Source organism: Acomys russatus, chromosome 4 (assembly GCF_903995435.1).
Source record: "Acomys russatus chromosome 4, mAcoRus1.1, whole genome shotgun sequence".
Taxonomy (NCBI): Eukaryota; Metazoa; Chordata; class Mammalia; order Rodentia; family Muridae; genus Acomys; species Acomys russatus.
In genome coordinates this window covers 13,828,372-13,846,777 of record NC_067140.1, presented here as the reverse complement: position 1 = coordinate 13,846,777, position 18,406 = coordinate 13,828,372, and the positions used below count along the sequence as shown (strand labels likewise).

The window sequence follows — 18,406 nt, the reverse complement described above, 5'->3', positions numbered from 1 at the left end:
AGGGAAAGGTAACAGGTGACAAGCTTACATGAGTGACCACCTGTAGCCTCCTGGGGGTTGTGTTACATGCTCCTGAGGCAGGCACTTTGTCCACAACTTCCATTCTTAGGACGAGATTTTAAGTCTCAAATTTGAGGTTTCCCAGCTTTTAACACGCTCCATCTCAGCAGTTCTGTGTCACTTCCTCTGCAGGCACGGTCCATGAGCCGTGTGTGTGTGTGTGTGTGTGTGTGTATGTGTGTGTGTGTGTGTGTGTGTGTGTGTGTGTGTGTGTGTGAATGCTTAGTTTACAGGAGATACGCAATGATGTGTTTTGAGTAATTGCATGTACAAATGTACACAGGATGGTAAAGATAAGGTTAGAATTTGACCTCTAATTTAGTTTAGGAGGGGTGTGGCCAAACAGGTACCTGGGGTTACTCCAGAGTTAGTGAGTTCAGAGAAACTCACAAAGCCAACTTACCTACTGTGTGATTTTAGGTGGGTATTCTCAGTGAGACAAGTCAGTCTAAACCTCTTCTGAAGCATGCTTTAGTATAAACATGTATGATTTTAAAGGTGAGAGGCAATTATACCTAGGCTGTAGAGGGTGGACAGTAAGTCCCATTCTACTGTCTATGTCTACTGTCCCATGTACCCTATGTACATGGGTGACTAGTCAAACACAGTCCTCACGAGTTCTCCAAAGAAGTTCAGGAGCCATTGCCAATGCACTGTTCAATGTCAGAGAACTCGGAGTATCTAAGACTATTTGTGTCAACACAGCTCTTACTGAGAAGCTGGCACATAAACAATGAGTTGCTCTTGAGTGTCTTGGAAGGCACGGGATGAGCAGTTCGTGAGTCAGCAGGGATGGAGTTAGAGCACCTCTGGCCCTCACTCTCGAGAGATGTGAGAACCAGGAAGTACGAAGGCCAACTCATCTCCCCCGCCCCACCCAAGGAATGGAAGAAAGAGGGCAGAGATGCTACTCCTCACTTCCTGTGTGAAATCAGACATGTAATTGGCTCACAGACTGTGCTTCCTTCCTTCCTCAACCACATACAATGTATGCATTTTTACTGTGGGGGAATGCCACCTGGGTTGTTGCCCGATTGGAGAAGACATTAAAATATATTCACATAGAGTATATTCTGGTTGAGAATTTTATTCTTATTCACAGGAGGAAGAATAACAGCAAACACAACAGCCATCATCAGATGCAGGTGGTGTTTGTTTGTTTCTTTCTTTGTTTTCTTCTTCACCATTCTAATACTTCCCCAGATGACTTCCACCACTCTTGTGGGGCACTCTACACATGATCGAATGTTTCTCTCGGATTAGTCACAATCTACAGACAGATTCTAAACATGGGCAAATGCACCAACCTCAAACCCATCCAAGCAACAGGAGTTTGACAATATTCTAAAGGCACAGGCGTGTCCATGACACATGGATGGGGCCTGGTGGAAGAAACAGGGCACAGGTGACCGAGGCAGGAGGGCAAACTCCATATTTTTTAAAATGAATAATGAGCTAAGTGAGGTCACTCATGCCTTCAATTCCAGAACTTGGGAAGAAGAGATGAGGAAATCTCCATGAGTTACAGGCCAGTTTAATCTACAATAGTGAGTTCTTGGTGATCCAAGGCTGCATAGTGAGACCTTGCCTCAAAAATTGAGTAAAAAACAAAGAGGCTGAATTTTCAAGGCAGAAGTATTCCAAGTATTCCTAACAATTGGTCAAATGATTGGTAGTCTTAATTCATTAAAAAAGTAGAGAGATACATATTAAAATTTCCAAGTTGATATTAAAAACTCCTGTAAACAAATAAAAAGAAATCTTGACTAGATTAAGCTGAAATTAAAATTAGTGAATTGGAAGATAGTACTGAGAAACTCATCTGGTCATAACACAGAGAGATGAAGAAGAAAATCATGCAAGGAAAGACAAAAACAACAACAGCAGCAGCAACAGCAGCAGCAGCAACAGCAACAACAACAAACCAAGGGCAATGGAAATAGAAGGCTTAATACACAGTCCCTGAAACTTTCAGAAAGGGAACGGAGAAAATGGCTGAGAAGTGATTTCCAATGAGACAAGGGAAGGCAATTTTCAGAATTAAGTGCGTGTTCAGGTTAAAAGTGCACATTTATAGTTGAATAGGATGAAATAGAGCAGTCTGACTTAGCACAATTTCAGAATGTGGCTGTTAGCTCATGTTTTACTTGACTTAAACTGACCAGGATCCAACTACATAGGCAATTCGAGCTTCACCAACAGTGGCTGCTGATTGTGCACATCGTCTCCTACTTCCTACTCACCTGTAAGAAATGAGTTCCTGAAAAGGTGCATCCTTTCCTGTCTCTCTCAGCAAAGGTGTATTCTTTGCTGTACTCAGAGGTGTGGCCATAGAAGGCAGTACGTGGGCAAGGTAGAAGCTTCTGAGAGCAGGACTGGACTTTCCAGGTTGCCGTGATCAGGAAGTCCCTTTGTCACCAGAGAGGGAGTGTTCATATCCTCGACTTAGTAAGATATACAGTGTTCCCAGGGTCAGGGGCCACATGTATCTACTTTTCATGTTTCCCTTTTGAGAAGAAGAGTTTTTTCTCCCTGACTGTAGCTTGCATTCTACATTTCACACTGGGCACACCGGAAATGCTTCAACTTCTAGGTGTAACCTCATCTGTAAAGATAAGGTCATTTATCTGAAAGAACAACTTATATCAAGTTCCTCAAAGATTTATGTTCCTTTCCAGCATCTGCACCCAACCAGGACTGCCAGTGTCTTTGGGGCAGAGCCTGCTCTGAGATCTCTGTATGATCTCTGCTCTGTATGAGTCCTGGGTTTTGATCATCAGTACAGCATTTATTTATCCCACTCTACTGAATCTCATGTGCTGGTGTCCTGTGCTGGCACTGTGAGTGGTCGTCTCTTCAACGCATTGCTTGTGTGTGGGGGTGTAGCTTCTCCTACCTTCTACCCAGACCAGAAAATTATAGCACTTCAATCCTCAGGCCTTTCTAACACTCTCTCTCTCTCTCTCTCTCTCTCTCTCTCTCTCTCTCTCTCTCTCTCTCTCTCTCTCTCTCCCTCTCCCTCTCCCTCTCCCTCTCTCTCATTGACAAATAACATGGCATTCAGGCAGAAGGGTTTGGGTTCTAGTGATTTGGGAAGGCATTTCTCAAGGTTGCCTCTAGTTTGTTCCAGAGGTCAGTCGTTCAGTTTTTATTTTCCCTGTTTTCTTTCACTGGCACTCATGTGGTTTGTCTTTCATTGACATGTCAGGGTCAGTCTTGAGCTGTGATGAATGAGGCATGTGCATTTCTTACATAAATGAAATGCTTTTCTTCCTTTATACATAAAGCCCTTTTACTGGATTCATAATTTGCAACAGCAACACCCAGTGTAACATGAAAATGTGACACCCCCTGTAAAAAAGAAAAATTTGAAATTAAGTTTTCTTTCCCTAGTGCAATGGTGCATTCCTTTAGTCCCAGCACTCAGAGGGGCAGAGGCAGGTGGATCTCTGTGAGCTCAAGGTCAGGCTGGTCTACAAATAGAGTCCAGGACAGCCAGGGCTACACAGATAAATCCTGTCTTGAAAAACAAAAATAAATAAATAAATAAAGAAAAGAAAAGAAAAGAAAAAAGAAAAAGAAGCTGGGCGTGGTGGCGCACGCCTTTAATCCCAGTACTCGGGAGGCAGAGGCAGGTGGATCGCTGTGAGTTCAAGGCCAGCCTGGTCTACAAAGTGAGTCCAGGATGGCCAAGGCTACACAGAGAAACCCTGTCTCGAAACCCCCCCCAAAAAAAGAAAAAGAAATTGTTTTTTCTTTAGTTTCCTATTTAGGCTTATTACTTATTTATTGAGACAAAGTTTCACTCTGTAGCCCTAACCTGAAACTTATTATGTGGCTTGTGGCTGGTCAACTCACATGATTCTCCTGTCTCAGCCTCCCAAGTGCTGAGATTACAGCTGTGAGCCACCTGGATTATTTGTTTTCTTGGATACAGAGTCTTGTTATATAACCCAGCCTGATCTACAGCTCACTATCACCCTCTTGAGTTCTGGGATTGTAGGCTGTGCCATCATACCCAGCTATACCATGGAGTTTTAAAAGCACATTTAATGTTGCTCCCCCCAAAGTGTGTGAACACTTGCAGAGGAGTGAAGACTGCTCAATGACTTCTTTTACTCTAGGCACCACCTGCTGTGGGTTCCTCTTCCTGTCTTGGCATTGACATTGATAGACCGTGAGGAAGAACCAAATGATTGACCATGGAAATATTCTTTTGAAGCCAGAGTCCTGAGGCCCAAAGGATAAGGTGTCCCATGAGGATATATATACACATATAAATACACATGTATATAATTTTATTTATATTTTATTATATATATATTCAGCGATTATATAGATCTAAAATCACCATATATATACATGTACATATGTAACTGAATAAATGCTACCAGGATAGGAACTGTGGGGCCACAAAGGTTATGATAGTAAGTGTTCTCCAGAAAGACAGAACCAGAACATTGATGGAACTGGATTTTGTCAAGCATCTAATGGTCAGAGCAAGATGGGGTATAGTCTCAAGTCCACATCTGAGTATTGAATCTCTACTTAGAAACTGACAGCTTCCTGTGTGCCTAGTGTCTGAAGACTATCAGCTGTAAAACAATGTTTACTCTTGTGGGTTTTCCAGCTATGCACCACATCTGTCCTACACAGGAGAAAGCAATGTTCTCGTTTACAGCTGAGTAACAGGAGCCAAAAGAGGTGCAGCCATTTCACATGTCAGGTATGCCTGACTTGAAAGTTGAGGCTCTTGATGACTGTGGCATTGCCCAGTGTGTCTTGTTCAGTGTAAGCTCAGGACCTAGAACAGCACCTGGCATGTGGTAAGCAGTTGTTACGTAAGTTTTGTATGAACGAATGAATGAATGGATCTATAGAGTTTAATAGATGCCAAGAGAGGGTGTGAATTCAATTTAGTGAATCAGCTGTAGGTAAAGACACGGTTATGAGTATGTGTCCGTAACCAAGCAGGTTTTCGGTATGACTCAATTGCTGTAGAAAAGCTGTCTTAAGTTCTAGAATTAGCTCATTATGTAAGTTGGGGCTTGTAGCTTCTCCTGTTTCTTTAGCTGAGAGTTTGACCTGAATCAGAGGCCAGAAGTACCAAACATTACATATTTTAGATTTTGTAGTAAATATTTCAGGTTCTGTTGCAACTACTTCACACTGTCATTGTAGTAGACAAATAGCTACAGACAGTTTATAAACATTCCCATAATCCCCCATTCAATAAAAAAAAACGTAGTCTGCATCGGTTGCTCTTCCAGAGGGCCTCGGTTTAGTTCTCAGCACGCACACAGTGGTTCATATTGTCTGAAACTCCAGTTCCTGGGATCCGCTTCCCTCTTCCTGGCATCCTCGGGTACCAGGCACATAAGCCATGTACAGACATACATGCAAGCAAAACACCCATGTATAATAAAGTAAATAAACCTAAAAAAATGCCTCCTGGATTTGGCTTGGGGATTTTAGTTATAATCCTTGATCTAGACAGCTTCAGTGACTCCCTTTAACCTTGATGTTGCATGACTTAATGATTTAGAATCTATTATACGGAGAGTTAGGAATTTGCCAGGCATTATTATCCTGCTTGCGTTCTTTGATGGAAATACTGTTGCTTCGTTACAGGAATGATGATGATGAAAGCAGCTGTTTTCAAATAGTCAGTCAATCAGTCATTAATCACAAACAGAAAGATCTAGATGGGGGATTCTCATTTTGACTCTTTAAGAAACACAAATTTAGAAAATTCTGGAAACTCTCTTTGCACTGAGGAAGATAGACAGAAAAAGAGAAAGGGAAGGGCAGGCGCTGTGTGGGAGGAAGTGAGAGCAAACTCCTAAGCAGCCAGCAAGATGGTCCACGCGTGGAAGCCAGGCTGTCCATTTCTCTCTCACGTCGCTACAAGTTTGCTAGTTACACACGAATGCGTATCGCTGACCAAAGTTGCTCAGTGCATGTTAAATTTTCTTCCCCTTTTCTTGGGCATCAAAATCTAAGCCATTGAATAATTTCTGCATAAACGGATCTGTTAACAGCTGGCTTCTGGACTAGAGAGTGCTTTGTGGAGTCCAGCACTTAATGCATAGCCTTTTCATGTATGTTTGAATGTCTACCATTTGAGGAATGAATGGGAAAATTACAAAGACCATCAAATCTTAACAGTATGGCTGCCTAAAGAAGATCGTGGACAATGAAAATACCAGTTGACATGCCACTGTGAAAGGGGGGGGAGAATTTATGGGGTGCCACCCCTCGCTGATGAGATATAGACAAGGAGTGCTGAGGGAGGGAGTCTTGCCTATGGATAAGCCCAATTGGCTATCTGATACCAAGTGGTCAGCCCCGAACACATACACATGAACGGCACCAACTGGACGCAGCCGGTTGTATTAATATGGCTATTGGTAAACACGTAGAACAATAACAATTAAAGAAAAAGAGGCTAAGAATTTGAGAGGGAGTTGAGTGGGAGGATGAGGTTGGAGGGAGTAGAGTGAGGAGCTAAATGCTATAAATACAGTGCATGTATATGAAATCTAAAATGAAGGTCCCATGATGCTGGGGCAAGGCTCAAACTTTGCAAGTAGGAAAGTTTGGGATGAACTCTAGAAAGAAGGGTGTTTCTCTTAATAACCAGAAGCACAGAAGTGTGTGTGGATAGCAAACACAATGGGCTGAGCACACGGCAGCCATAGTGTTTGCTGACATCTGGTGCCTGTGGAGAATTTAGGGGTAGGAAGAATTCCTTTACCCACTCAAATGGCGCCACAGCTCAATGCTGACTACACTGATGATGAGTAAGGGACCTTGCCTCTTTTTACTTTAATCCACTTCAATGAACTCAAGTAGCAAGCAATGCAATCCATTCATTATCTTAAGGGCCATTTCAAACCCTTAATCTCAGGCAGGACCAGCCCTAAGTCGTTTCATGCCTAAGAAACTGAGCTCCAAAGACATTTGCTGAAGGCAAGGCCGTTCCACGTACAACTTTCATTTGTTTAAGGATTGCTTTCCACGTTTTAGTCATGGAATAGGCACTGGGCAAACAGCGGTGCAAATGATTTGGCAGAAATAAAGAGCAGTTGTTGAACCATGAGTCACCTGCATCTTGAGAAGGAATTTGTGTTGAGCAATAGCTTAGAGTTTCAAAATCCCAGAAAGTCCAGCAACGTGAGAAATAGAAGTGTATCGTACAGTCTCAGCTGAGAGTCCACGTCTGATGTTTCAGCTTCAGGTCCTGGTGGCCCTTTTGTGACTGGCCCTTCCTGCTCTTCTCTACCAGCAAGGGCATTAGGCTTGGGGACTTCATAATGCACTGGGCTCATGGTCTGGAATGTTCCTCTGGTGAGAGCTTCCAAACCAATTTCTTTCATCTTCAACTCTGTGGTAATAACTCTGCTGGCCTCCTGGTCCTGCCTGAAGCAGAAAGTCTACCACCCACCTCTGTAGCATCAAGACTTCTGTTCTGTGGCTAAGCTTCCTGCCTATGCAATAGCAGCTGGGAGGGGCCAAATACATTCTACTGGGGCCACACCTCCTGGAAAAGATATAAATAGTGATGCTTGGGACTGGTTATCGGAGCCACTCTGCCTTCACCATGAAGTCCAGTGGTTTCTTCCCTTTCGTGGTGCTCCTTGCTCTGGGAATCTTGGCCTCCTGGACTGTGGAAGGAGGTAAAAATGGTGAGTAGAAGTTACTTTGGTCCAAAACTACATTGACTATCAGAGATGAAGGTTTTGGGTGTGTTTCCTCCGATACAGCTGGTTCTCAGCTTACTCTGGGACCTCCTGGGTGCATTGGTGTCTTGCTGGGGTCTGAGGTCTCAATGAGGCTTCAAGGCATGTAGAAATGCTCCCCTCATTACACTGCCGTCCTATCATCTCAGGCTCACTCTGTTTCTGTCCCTGTCTGCTAACCTTCCTGTTTCTGCTTTAGCTCTCAGCATTTCACACGTTTGTTCTCTTCCTATTTATTTCTCTTGGTCTCCATTACTCCTATTCTCCCTTTCTGTCTTTGTGTAGTCTAGTTTACCTCTGAGGTGGAAAAACTTGACTGGGAACCCTGTGCCTTTTCTCCTTAGTCTGTGACATCTCCTGGTTATATGTCTTATTTGTCAAGCCTGTCCCCCCCCACCCCCACCCCCTGCAGGTCAGCCAGGTATATTTTTTTTTTTTGGAAGTTATGGGCCACTGTGATGAAGGTCTATATTCTGGAAAGTGGTCCTTTGTCTAGGACTTATGATAGATGTTTCATGTTCTCCCAACATCTTGATCTTTCTTTTCAGATGCTATCAAAATCGGAGCCTGCCCTTCTAGAAAGCCTGCCAAATGTCTTAGGCCAGAGAAACCACAGTGCAATACTGACTGGGAATGTCCAGGGAAGAAGAGGTGCTGCCAAGACAGATGCAGCACGAAATGCATCGATCCTGTTCCCATTCGCAGGCCAGGTGAGCCAGCAAAGGAAGTGGGTGAAGAACGAACCTCAAGACCCAGCACTGAAGAGGGTGGGATTTAATAGATGAATGAGGGGGTCCTCCTGGGCATCCTTGCTTCTAACAACTGTTGAGTACAACATTTCAGTCAGCCAAGGCATCATGCTGCCCAGGGCAGGAAGAGCCACTTCTCTGAAGCCGCCACTCTGTAAGGATGATGGCTTTGCAAGTAATCACCTAGACACTGGACAGTCAATTAGCTTGATGGAGGCCATTCAACCATTTCAGGACTAGATAGCTTGTCACCTGCATCTGGAGGCCAGATGTTAGGGAGGAACCAGGTGTTATTCAAGAGACATATTTAGGAGGAGGTGAGGGTGGACAGGATGAGCTTCTTTGCTTGGGTTAAAAAGGCAGAGGTGTGGTGCCTAAAGTTTAAGACATCTGATCTGTGATTCTTTTCACGCCAGTGATGAAGAAGCCTGGGAAATGCCTCAAGACAAAAGGAAGGTGTCTGATGCTTAACCCTCCCAATAAGTGTGAGAGGGATGGCCAGTGTGATGGCAACTATAAGTGTTGTCCTGGCATGTGCGGGAAAATCTGCGTACCCCCAGCGTAAGGTAAGGAGTGGGCTCGGGGAGATCGATCTCATTTGTCTCCAGCCCCTTTCTGCTTTTTAAGGGTCTGTAGGTCAAGGCTTATGGGCTGGGAGACTTTATTCAAGAGCCTCTGACTGCTTGTACTTTAGGGAACACTGTCCCCTATTTCTTAGGGAAACACTTAAGCTTGCCTGAGGCGTTGATTCCACTGCAGCCTGTCTGGGGAAGGGCCACTGGCTAACGGCTTTCTGGGTTTCTCTATCTGCAGAATGGAAATACTGAAGTTGAAATGTTTTGCAAGGCGCTGTATGCATTCTTTATTCTCCAAGTTACTTCCTTCATGCTGGCTCTGGCAGAAGCACAAAGGATAGGAATAATTTGAGGAATGTCTACTTCAGTGCTCTGAGTTTTGAGTTTCACAATGAAAATGAGACTTGGACTCATTCTCCCGAAATTCTAAATCCTCTCAATCAGAGCCCAACTTTGTTGTTCGATCTCTCTCAGCTTCCTTACCGAGGACCACATGGAAATGATTTAGTTGTTCCTGGGTTGAAGGTTTTATCTTCTTTTCTCTTACAGCCTGATTCCTGACATTTGGAGACAGCGCTGGACTCACTCTGTGTGGTCTGGAAATGACTTCTCTGCTCCCTGGCTCCCCTGCTTTCTGCTCCCCAGCTCCCAGGCTCCCAGGCTTCCACACTTAGGTCCCCATTTGACATGTGCTCAGCATTCAGGAGTCTTTAAGGAAACACTGTTGGAGAGCAAATAAATCAACTCATTGATTTCTCTAAGCACACCCTGCCTCTGTGATTTACTGAAAGGATGCGTGTGGCAAGAATCAATAAGGGAAGCTGGGGGGGGTGAGACCTCCTTCATATGTTCATGAAGGAGAAGGAGAAGGAGAAGGAGAAGGAGAAGGAGAAGGAGAAGGAGAAGGACTCCAGGCTTGGGCAGTCTTGAATTTACAGTATGGATCTAGCAGTACTGATTCTGTGACATTCGGAAAAGTTATTTTACCTGTAAATATCAAGTGTTTATCTGCAAAGTGGCAATAGAAGTCACTTTCTTTTTAAAAAAATTAATTAATTTATTCAGATTACATCTCAATTGTTATACCATCTCTTGTATCCATCTGTTCCTCCCTCCTTCTCGCTTTTACCCTATTCCCCTCCCCTATGTCAGTGACCGAGGGGCACCTCCTCCCTACTCTATGGTCATAGGCTATCAAATCTTATCTTTGTAGCCTGTCTATCCTTTTTCTGAATGCCACCAGGCCTCCCCACCAAGAGGCAGTGGTCAAACATGGGGCACCAGAGTTTGTGTCAGAGTCATTTCCTGCTCTCAACTCACGTGTGGAGAATGTCCTGTCCATTGGCTGGATCTGAGTAGGGGTTCGCTGTTCACGGCCTGTATTGTCCTTGGTTGATGCATCAGTTTGAGCAGAACCCCTGGGCCCAGTTCTGCCCATCCTGATGTTCTTCCTGTAGGTTTCTAGGATCCACTGGATCCTTCTATTTTTCCATTCTCCCATATTTCTTTCATCTAGAGTCCAAATAGTATGTCCTCACATCTATCCCAATCTCCTGGTAAGTGAAGATTTTCATGGGATATGCCTCTTGGGCTAGTGTCCAAAACGAGTATATACCCGGCGAGTCTTTCTGCTTCTGCGTTAACTCACTCATTATGATCATTTCTAGTTCTATCCATTTGTCCAAAAATTTCTGGATTTCCTTGTTTTTAATAGCTGAGTAGTACTCCATAGTGTAAAAGCACCACAGTTTCTTTATTCATTCTTCGACTGAGGGACATTTAGGTTGTTTCCATGTTCTGGCTATTATGAACAAGGCCTCTATGAACATGGTTGAGCGTATGTCCTTGTTGTGTGGTGGAGTGTCTTCTGGGTATATTTCAAGGAGTGGAATAGCTGGGTCTTGATGAAGTCTTATTCCAAATTTTCTGAGATATCATCAGATAGATTTCCAAAGTGGTTGTACAAGTTTGCATTCCCACCAGTAATGAAGAAATGTTTCTCTTTCTCCACATCCTCACCAGCATGTGGCATCACTTGAATTATTTTTAAAAATATATTTTATTAATTTATTCATATTACATCTAAATTGTTATCCCATCCCTTGTATCCTCCCATTCCTTCCTCCCTCCCATTTTCCCCTTATTCCCCTCCCCTATGACTGTGTATGAGGGGGGCCTCTTCCCCCTGTATATGCTCATAGAGTATCAAGTCTCTTCTTGGTAGCCTGCTATCCTTCCTCTGAGTGCCACCAGGCCTCCCCATCCAGGGGACGTGGTCAAATATGGGGCACTAGACTTCGTGTGAAAGTCAGTCCCCACTCTCCACTCAACTGTGAAGAATGTCCTGTCCATTGGCTAGATCTAGGTAGGGTTCGAAGTTTACTGCACCTACTGTCCTTGGCTGGTGCCATAATTTGAGCAGGACCCCTGGGCCCAGATCCGCCCGTCATAATGTTCTTGTAGATTTCTAGGACCCTCTGGATTCTTCTATTTCCCCATTCTCCCATGCTCTCATCTAGAGTCCTAATAGTATGTCTTCCTCTCTGTCCCACTTTCCTGGTAAGTGAAGACTTTCATGGGACATGCCCCTTGGGCTAGTGTCCAGATATAAGTGAGTATATACCATTTGACTCTTTCTGCTTCTGGGTTAACTCACTCATTATGATCATTTCTAGTTCAATCCATTTGTCCACAAATTTTGGGAATTCCCACCAGTAATGAAGGAATGTTCCTCTCTCTCCACATCCTCGCCAGCATGTGGTGTCACTTGTATTTTTGATCTTAGCCATTCTGATATGTGTAAGATGGAATCTCAGAGTCGTTTGATTTGCATTTCTCTGATGAGTAAAGACGTTGAGCATTTCTTTAAATGTTTTTGAGCCATTCAATATTCCTCTGATGAGAATTCTCTGTTTAGTTCTGAGCTCCATTTTTCCATTGTGTTATTTGGTTTGGTGGTGTTTAACTTCTTGAATTCTTTATATATTTTGGATATTAGCCCTTTGTCAGAGGTAGAGTTGGTGAAGATCCTTTCCCAGTCTGTGGGCTGTCGCTTTGTTCTGTTGATAGTGTCTTCTGCCTTACAGAAGCCTCTCAGCCTCATGAGGTCCCATTTATTGATTGTTGACCTTAAGGCCTGGGCTGTTGGTGTTCTGTTCAGGAAGTTGTCTCCTGTGCCAATGTGTTCCAGGCTCTTCCCCACTTTTTCTTCTAACCGATTTAGTGTCTCTGGTTTTACGTTGAGGTCTTTAATCCATTTGGACTTGAGTTTTGTGCATGGTGACAAAGTGAGTCTAATTGCATTTTTCTGCATATAGGCATCCAGGTAGACCAGCACCATTTGTTGAATATGCTAGATTAGGCTTCTTTGTCAAAAATCAAGTGACTATATGTGTGTGGATTCATTTCTGGGTCTTCGATTTGATTCTGTTGATCAACCAACCTATTGCTGTGCCAGTACCATGCCGTTTTAATTACTGTTGCTCTATAGTACAGCTTAACATCGGGTATGGAGATTCCTCCAGAGGATCATTTATTGTACAGGATTATTTTAGCTATTCTGGGTTTTTTGTCTCTCCATATGAAGTTGAGAATTGATCTTTCAATGTCTTTAAAGAATTGTGTGGGTATTTTGATAGGTATTGCATTGAATCTATACATTGCTTTTGGCAAGATGGCCATTTTTACTATGATAATTCTCCCGATCCACGAACAAGAGATATCTTTCCATCTTCTGATGTCATCTTTGATCTTTCTTCAGAGATTTGAAGTTTTTTTTTTTTCAAACAAGTCCTTTACTTGCTTGGTTAGAGTTACTCCTAGATATTTTATATTGCTTATGGTCATTGTGAAGGGTGTAGTTTCCCTAATCTCTTCCTTTGCATGATTGTCCTTTCTGGATTGAGGCCTCAGACCTCTACCCCCTCAGTGACCCCACGCCAGTCCACGGAAAGCCCAGGTGCCACAAGGGTGCCAGATGGCAGTGGGTATGTTCCCCAGCTGCTGTGAGCTCTGAGGAGGAGACTCTGCAGACTGCAATCCTGTCCCCAGCACCTGGTAAGGACCCTGCCTGCAAGCCGTGAGCTGCAGAAACCAGGGATGCACAGCCACAGCAGCGTGATCTGAGATCAGAGACACTGTCAGGAGTCACGGACCACAGCAACCCTCTGAGCAGGGCTAGGCAGAAGCCAAATGGCCAGCCCCAGAGCACTACCCTAGCACAACTGGTCACAATGGACCCAGCCCAACCAGGCTCTACAGCCTTGTTGGGATTCTCACGCTCTTGTGAGTGGCTGGGCAGGTGACAGGAGATACAGCAAAAATCTAGCCAATCAACAACAAGTAAAAGGCAGTGACTGCTCTCCTCCTGGCAGGTGGAACATAGGCCCTACTACCTAGTTGGAGCAGGCAGAAATTTAAACATCTTCTAGAAGCCAACAGCGGTTCAGGCACTCTAGAGTGATCTGAGCCAAGGACATAAAGCCCCATGGCCCAAGGGCAGGATATTCAAAGTTCAGCCAAAGATAGGAAAACCCCCTCTACATACACCACCTCAAACCTGTACTAGAGCTGCACAGCACCAGCACCTACCCCTGCTGACCCAATGGGAGGCCCAGGGTGTTGAGCAAAGTCTTCAGGAGCCAAAACCAGGGTGTCTGCCTGTCCCAGGGAAGAGTTCCCTAACTACCATGGGCAAAGGACATCCACCTACAATTACTCACCAACAAACTGCTCTCCAGAAGATACCTCCCAACACCAGACACAGCAAGATGGCTAAAAGCCAGCATAGAAACTTGAACAACAAAACCCTGTTCTCCTGCAATGTAAAAGATATCTAAAGCGAAACAGGATGCTATGCCAATGGGGCATATAAGATAAGGAAAAAGGCTACAAAACTGTCACGTTTTTACTTCTATTTAATTTTTAATGTGTGTGCGTGTGTGTGTGTGTGTGCACGTGTGCGCGCACGTGCAACAAAGTTTAATGTAGCTGAGGTTGGCATCAAACTTCTGATGCTCCTGTCTCTATGTCCTGAGCCCCTGGAATTACAAGTGTGTGTGTGTGTGTGTGTGTGTGTGTGTGTGTGTGTGTGTGTGTGTGTGTGTGTGCCACCATGCTTATCTTCATTATTATCATTCTCATATGGTAATTTGTAACACTCAATAACACTAGTAAACTAAGATTCATCAAAGTTTCTGGGCACATAGCCTATATCGACTTTTAGAGCATTTAAATCATCAATAAGGAATAACAGACAAACAAATTGTGAAAAAAAAAAAAAAACCCTAACCAATAAAGTTCTGACAATGTTTACTGAATCAAACACTAATCTCTAGCTGTTCTTTGGGTTTTTATTTTTCCCACATAATTAATTGCTTGATTTGTATCTGCTCTTTTAAATTTGGCAAATTACAATTTTGTGTATTTATGGACTATAGTATGATATTTCTTTGTTCTTTTCTTTTCTTTTTTTCATTTTTCTGTTTTTGGTTTTTTTGAGACAGGGCTCCTCTGTGTAGCCTTGTATATTCTGGACTAACTTTGTATACCAGGCTGGCCTCGAATTCACAGAGATCCACCTGCCTCTGCCTCATGAGTGCTGGGATTAAAGGCATTTACTTCCACCTCCTGGCACAATATGTTTCTAATTTTTAATTTGATTTTAAGTTGGAATTGTGCATTTTAATAGAGGATGATGTGGTGTTTTAACATCTGTACACAATATGGAAGAATTAAATTAAGCTAATAAGCATATCCATTGTCAGGGTTATCTAGGGAATCAGAAATAAAAAGGGAGACTTAACAACAGACACTGAAGAAATACAAAAAAATCATAAGATTCTACTTTAAAGGCATATATGCCACAAAATTTGAAAACCTAAGGGAAATGGACAAGGCACATACCTCAACATAATAAAGGCTATATATGCAAGCCAATTTCCAATATCAAATTAAATGGAGAGATACTCAAGGAAAGTCCTCTAAAATCTGGGACCAGACAAGGCTGCCCACTTTCTTCAGATCTCTTCAATATAGTACTTGAAGTTCTAGCCAGAGCAATAAGACAACAAAAGGAGATCAAGGGGCCCCAAATGGGAAAGGAGGAAGTCAAATTATCCCTATATGAAGATGATAGGATAGTGTACATAAGTGGCCCCCCAAAATTCCACCAGAGAACTCCTACAGCTGATAAACAGCTGGATACAAAATGGCTGGATACAAAATTAACCAAAAAGTCAGTAGTCTTCCTTTATGACCAAGGCTGTCCATCACACATGTTGTAGATGGTACCTAAAAAATGCATTCCTTCTGTCTAACAGAAGCTGTTCTGCCATGACCAGTGTCTCCCCATTCTTCAGACTCTGTAGCCATCATTTTTTTCTACTTCAACAAGTGCGTGTGAGTGAGAGGACTTGGTGTTTGTCTTTCTGTAGATGGCTAGCTTCTCCGTTTATAATCCCCTCTAGGTTTATTTATATTATTGCACTAACAGAATTTTATTCTTTTAAAAGTTTAGATAGTATTTAATTTTAAATGCCACACATCTTTGTCTTTTCTTCTGCTGATGGACAACCTTGATCCCATGCCTAGTGCTATAACAAATATGTGTATAGACAGCGCTTCGTCATATTGACTTTGCATCCATTTCCACACATATGAAAACCTAGGACTACCAGACCTTATGATAGTTCTATTTGTAACTATTTTGAGTGTGTGAACAATCATTGCTATTGTTATTATTATTATTATTTTAAAATTTACTTATTACGTATACAGTGCTCTGCCTGCATGTACACCTGCAGGCCAGAAAAGGGCATCAGATCACATTATAGATGGTTGTGAGCCACCATGTGGTTGCTTGGGGAATTGAACTCAGGACCTCTGGAAGAGCAGTCAGTGCTCTTAACCTCTGAGCCGTCTCTCCAGCCCATTATTATTATTATTATTATTATTATTATTATTATTATTATTATTATTATCATCATCATCATCATCATCATCATCATCATCATCATCATCACCATCATCATCATCATTATTATTATTAACAAAGTCTCACTCTGTAGCACTGGCTGGCCTAGACTTGCTAGACTAAACTAACCTCAAATTAATAGAGAACCATATGTCTCTGCCTCCCAAGTGCTAGATTTAAAGGGATGTGCCACCATATCTGATTTTTTTTTATTTGTTTTTGACTTCTGGAGAACCCTGTACACAGTTTTTGAAACTGGTTGTACTAAGTTACATCTTTGTCAGTGCTATGAAAGAGGACACTCATTTTCTCTCATTTTCCCTATCTATCTATCTATCTATCTATCTATCTATCTATCTATCTATCTATCATCTATGTATCTATCATCTATATAATAAATTTGCAGCCTAATTGCAGCCCCTTCCCTTCTTTCCTCCCAGCACTAACCTTATGTCTCCTCCCTCCCCCCTCCTCTTCTTCTGAGAAGTGGAAACACCACATGGGTACCAATCGACCCTGGCACATCAAGTCACAGCAGGGCTAAGCATATTCTCTTCCACTGAGTCCAGACATGGCAGCATAGCTAGGGGAAAGGCAGCCAGTGGTAGGCAACAGAGTCAGAGACAGGCTCTACTCCCATTGTTAGGGGACCTGCATGTTGACTAGGGTGTACATCTGCTGCATATGTGTTGGGGGTTAAGGTTCAGCCTATCATGCTCTTTGGTTGGTGGTTCAGTCTCTGTGAGCTCCATGGGCCCAGCTTAGTTTACCTCCTGTTGTATCCTTGATCCCTCCAGCTCCCTCAACCCTTCCTCCTACTCTCTCACAAAACTCCCTGAGCTCAACCTATTGTTTGGCTGTGTGTCTCTGAATCTGTTTGCATGAGCTGGTGGATGAAGCCTCTCAGAAGACAGTTATTCTCAGGTCCTACCTGAAAGCATAGCAGGATATCATTAATAGAGTCAAGGGTTGGCTCTCTCTCACTGGGTGGGTGTCAAGTTGAGCCAATCACAAGTTTGCCATTCCCCTAATCTCTGCTCCATCTTTATCCCTACCCTTCTTGTAGGCAAGCCAATTTTGGGTCAAAGGTTTTATGGGTAGACTGGTGTCCCCCTCCCTGCATGGGAAGTTTTACCTGACTATAGGAGGTAACCACTTCAGGCTCCTTAACTCCCACTGCTGAAGTCTCAGCTAGGGTCACCCTCATAGACTCCAGGAGCCTCCCCTGTCCCAGAGATGCCCTCCTCACGATTTGCATTCTCTCTCCCAGTCCTGTCCCTGACTTCCACCCCTTTTACCCTTCCCACTTCCTCTCCCATCTAGTTCCCTCTCTCCATCTACTTCAGAGGTCTATTTTATTTCCTCTTCTGAATGAGATTCAAACATCCTCTCTTGGTCCCTCCTTGGCTTCTTCAAGTCTGTGGATTGTGATGGTGTTATCCTGTACTTTATGGCTAATGTCCAATTACAAGTGAGTATATGCATGCCTGTTCCTCCCTCCCTCCTGCTTTCACCCTATCCCCCTCCCCTAGATCTATGATCGAGGGGGGCTACTCCTACACTATATGGTCATAGGCTATCAAGTCTCCTCTTGGTAGCCTGCTTATTCTTTCTTTGAGTGTTACCAGGCCTCCCCACCAAGGGGAGGTGGTCAAATATGGGGCATCAGGGTTCACGTCAGAGTCAGTCCCTGCTCTCCACTTAACTGTGGAGAATGTCCTGTTCATTGGCTAGATCAGAGTAGGGGTTTGATGTTTACTACTCATATTGTCCTTCGTAAGTGTAATAGTTTGAACAGAACCCCCTGGGCCCTGATCCATCCATCATGATGTTCTTCTTGTTGGTTTATAGGACCCTATGGATCCTTCTATTTCCCCATCTCCTATATTTCTCTTACCTAGAGTCCCAGTAGGATGTCCTCACATTTATCCCAATCTCCTGGTAAGTGAAGACTTTCATGGGACATGCCTTTTGGCCAATGCTCAGTTATGTGAGGCTATACTATGTGAGTCTTTCTGCTTCTGGATTAACTCACTCAGTATGATCATTTCTAGTTCCATCCACTTGTCCATAAATTTCAGGAGCCCCTTGTTTTTAGTAGCTGAGTAGTATTCCATAGTATAAATATACTACAGTTTTTTTAATCCATTCTTCAACTGAGGGACATTTAGGCTGTTTCCAAGTTCTGGTTATTATGAATAAGGCTGCAATGAACATGGTTGAACACATGTCCTTGTTGTGTGGTGAAGCATTTTCTTCGTATATTCCAAGGGGTAGAATAGCTGGGTCTTGATGAACCCCTATTCC

At 43.3% G+C, this 18,406-nt stretch overlaps 1 protein-coding gene across 1 annotated transcript; it reads left to right on the top strand.

The window, feature by feature from the left end:
- The first annotated feature begins 7,459 nt into the window (after positions 1–7,459).
- Slpi (secretory leukocyte peptidase inhibitor) lies at positions 7,460–9,780 on the top strand. Its single transcript, XM_051143751.1, has 4 exons — positions 7,460–7,748; positions 8,351–8,512; positions 8,968–9,117; positions 9,676–9,780. Exons 1-3 carry the CDS (start codon positions 7,625–7,627, stop codon positions 9,114–9,116), a joined length of 435 nt encoding a protein of 144 aa, XP_050999708.1. The 5' UTR covers positions 7,460–7,624; the 3' UTR covers position 9,117; positions 9,676–9,780.
- Positions 9,781–18,406: the final 8,626 nt, after the last annotated feature.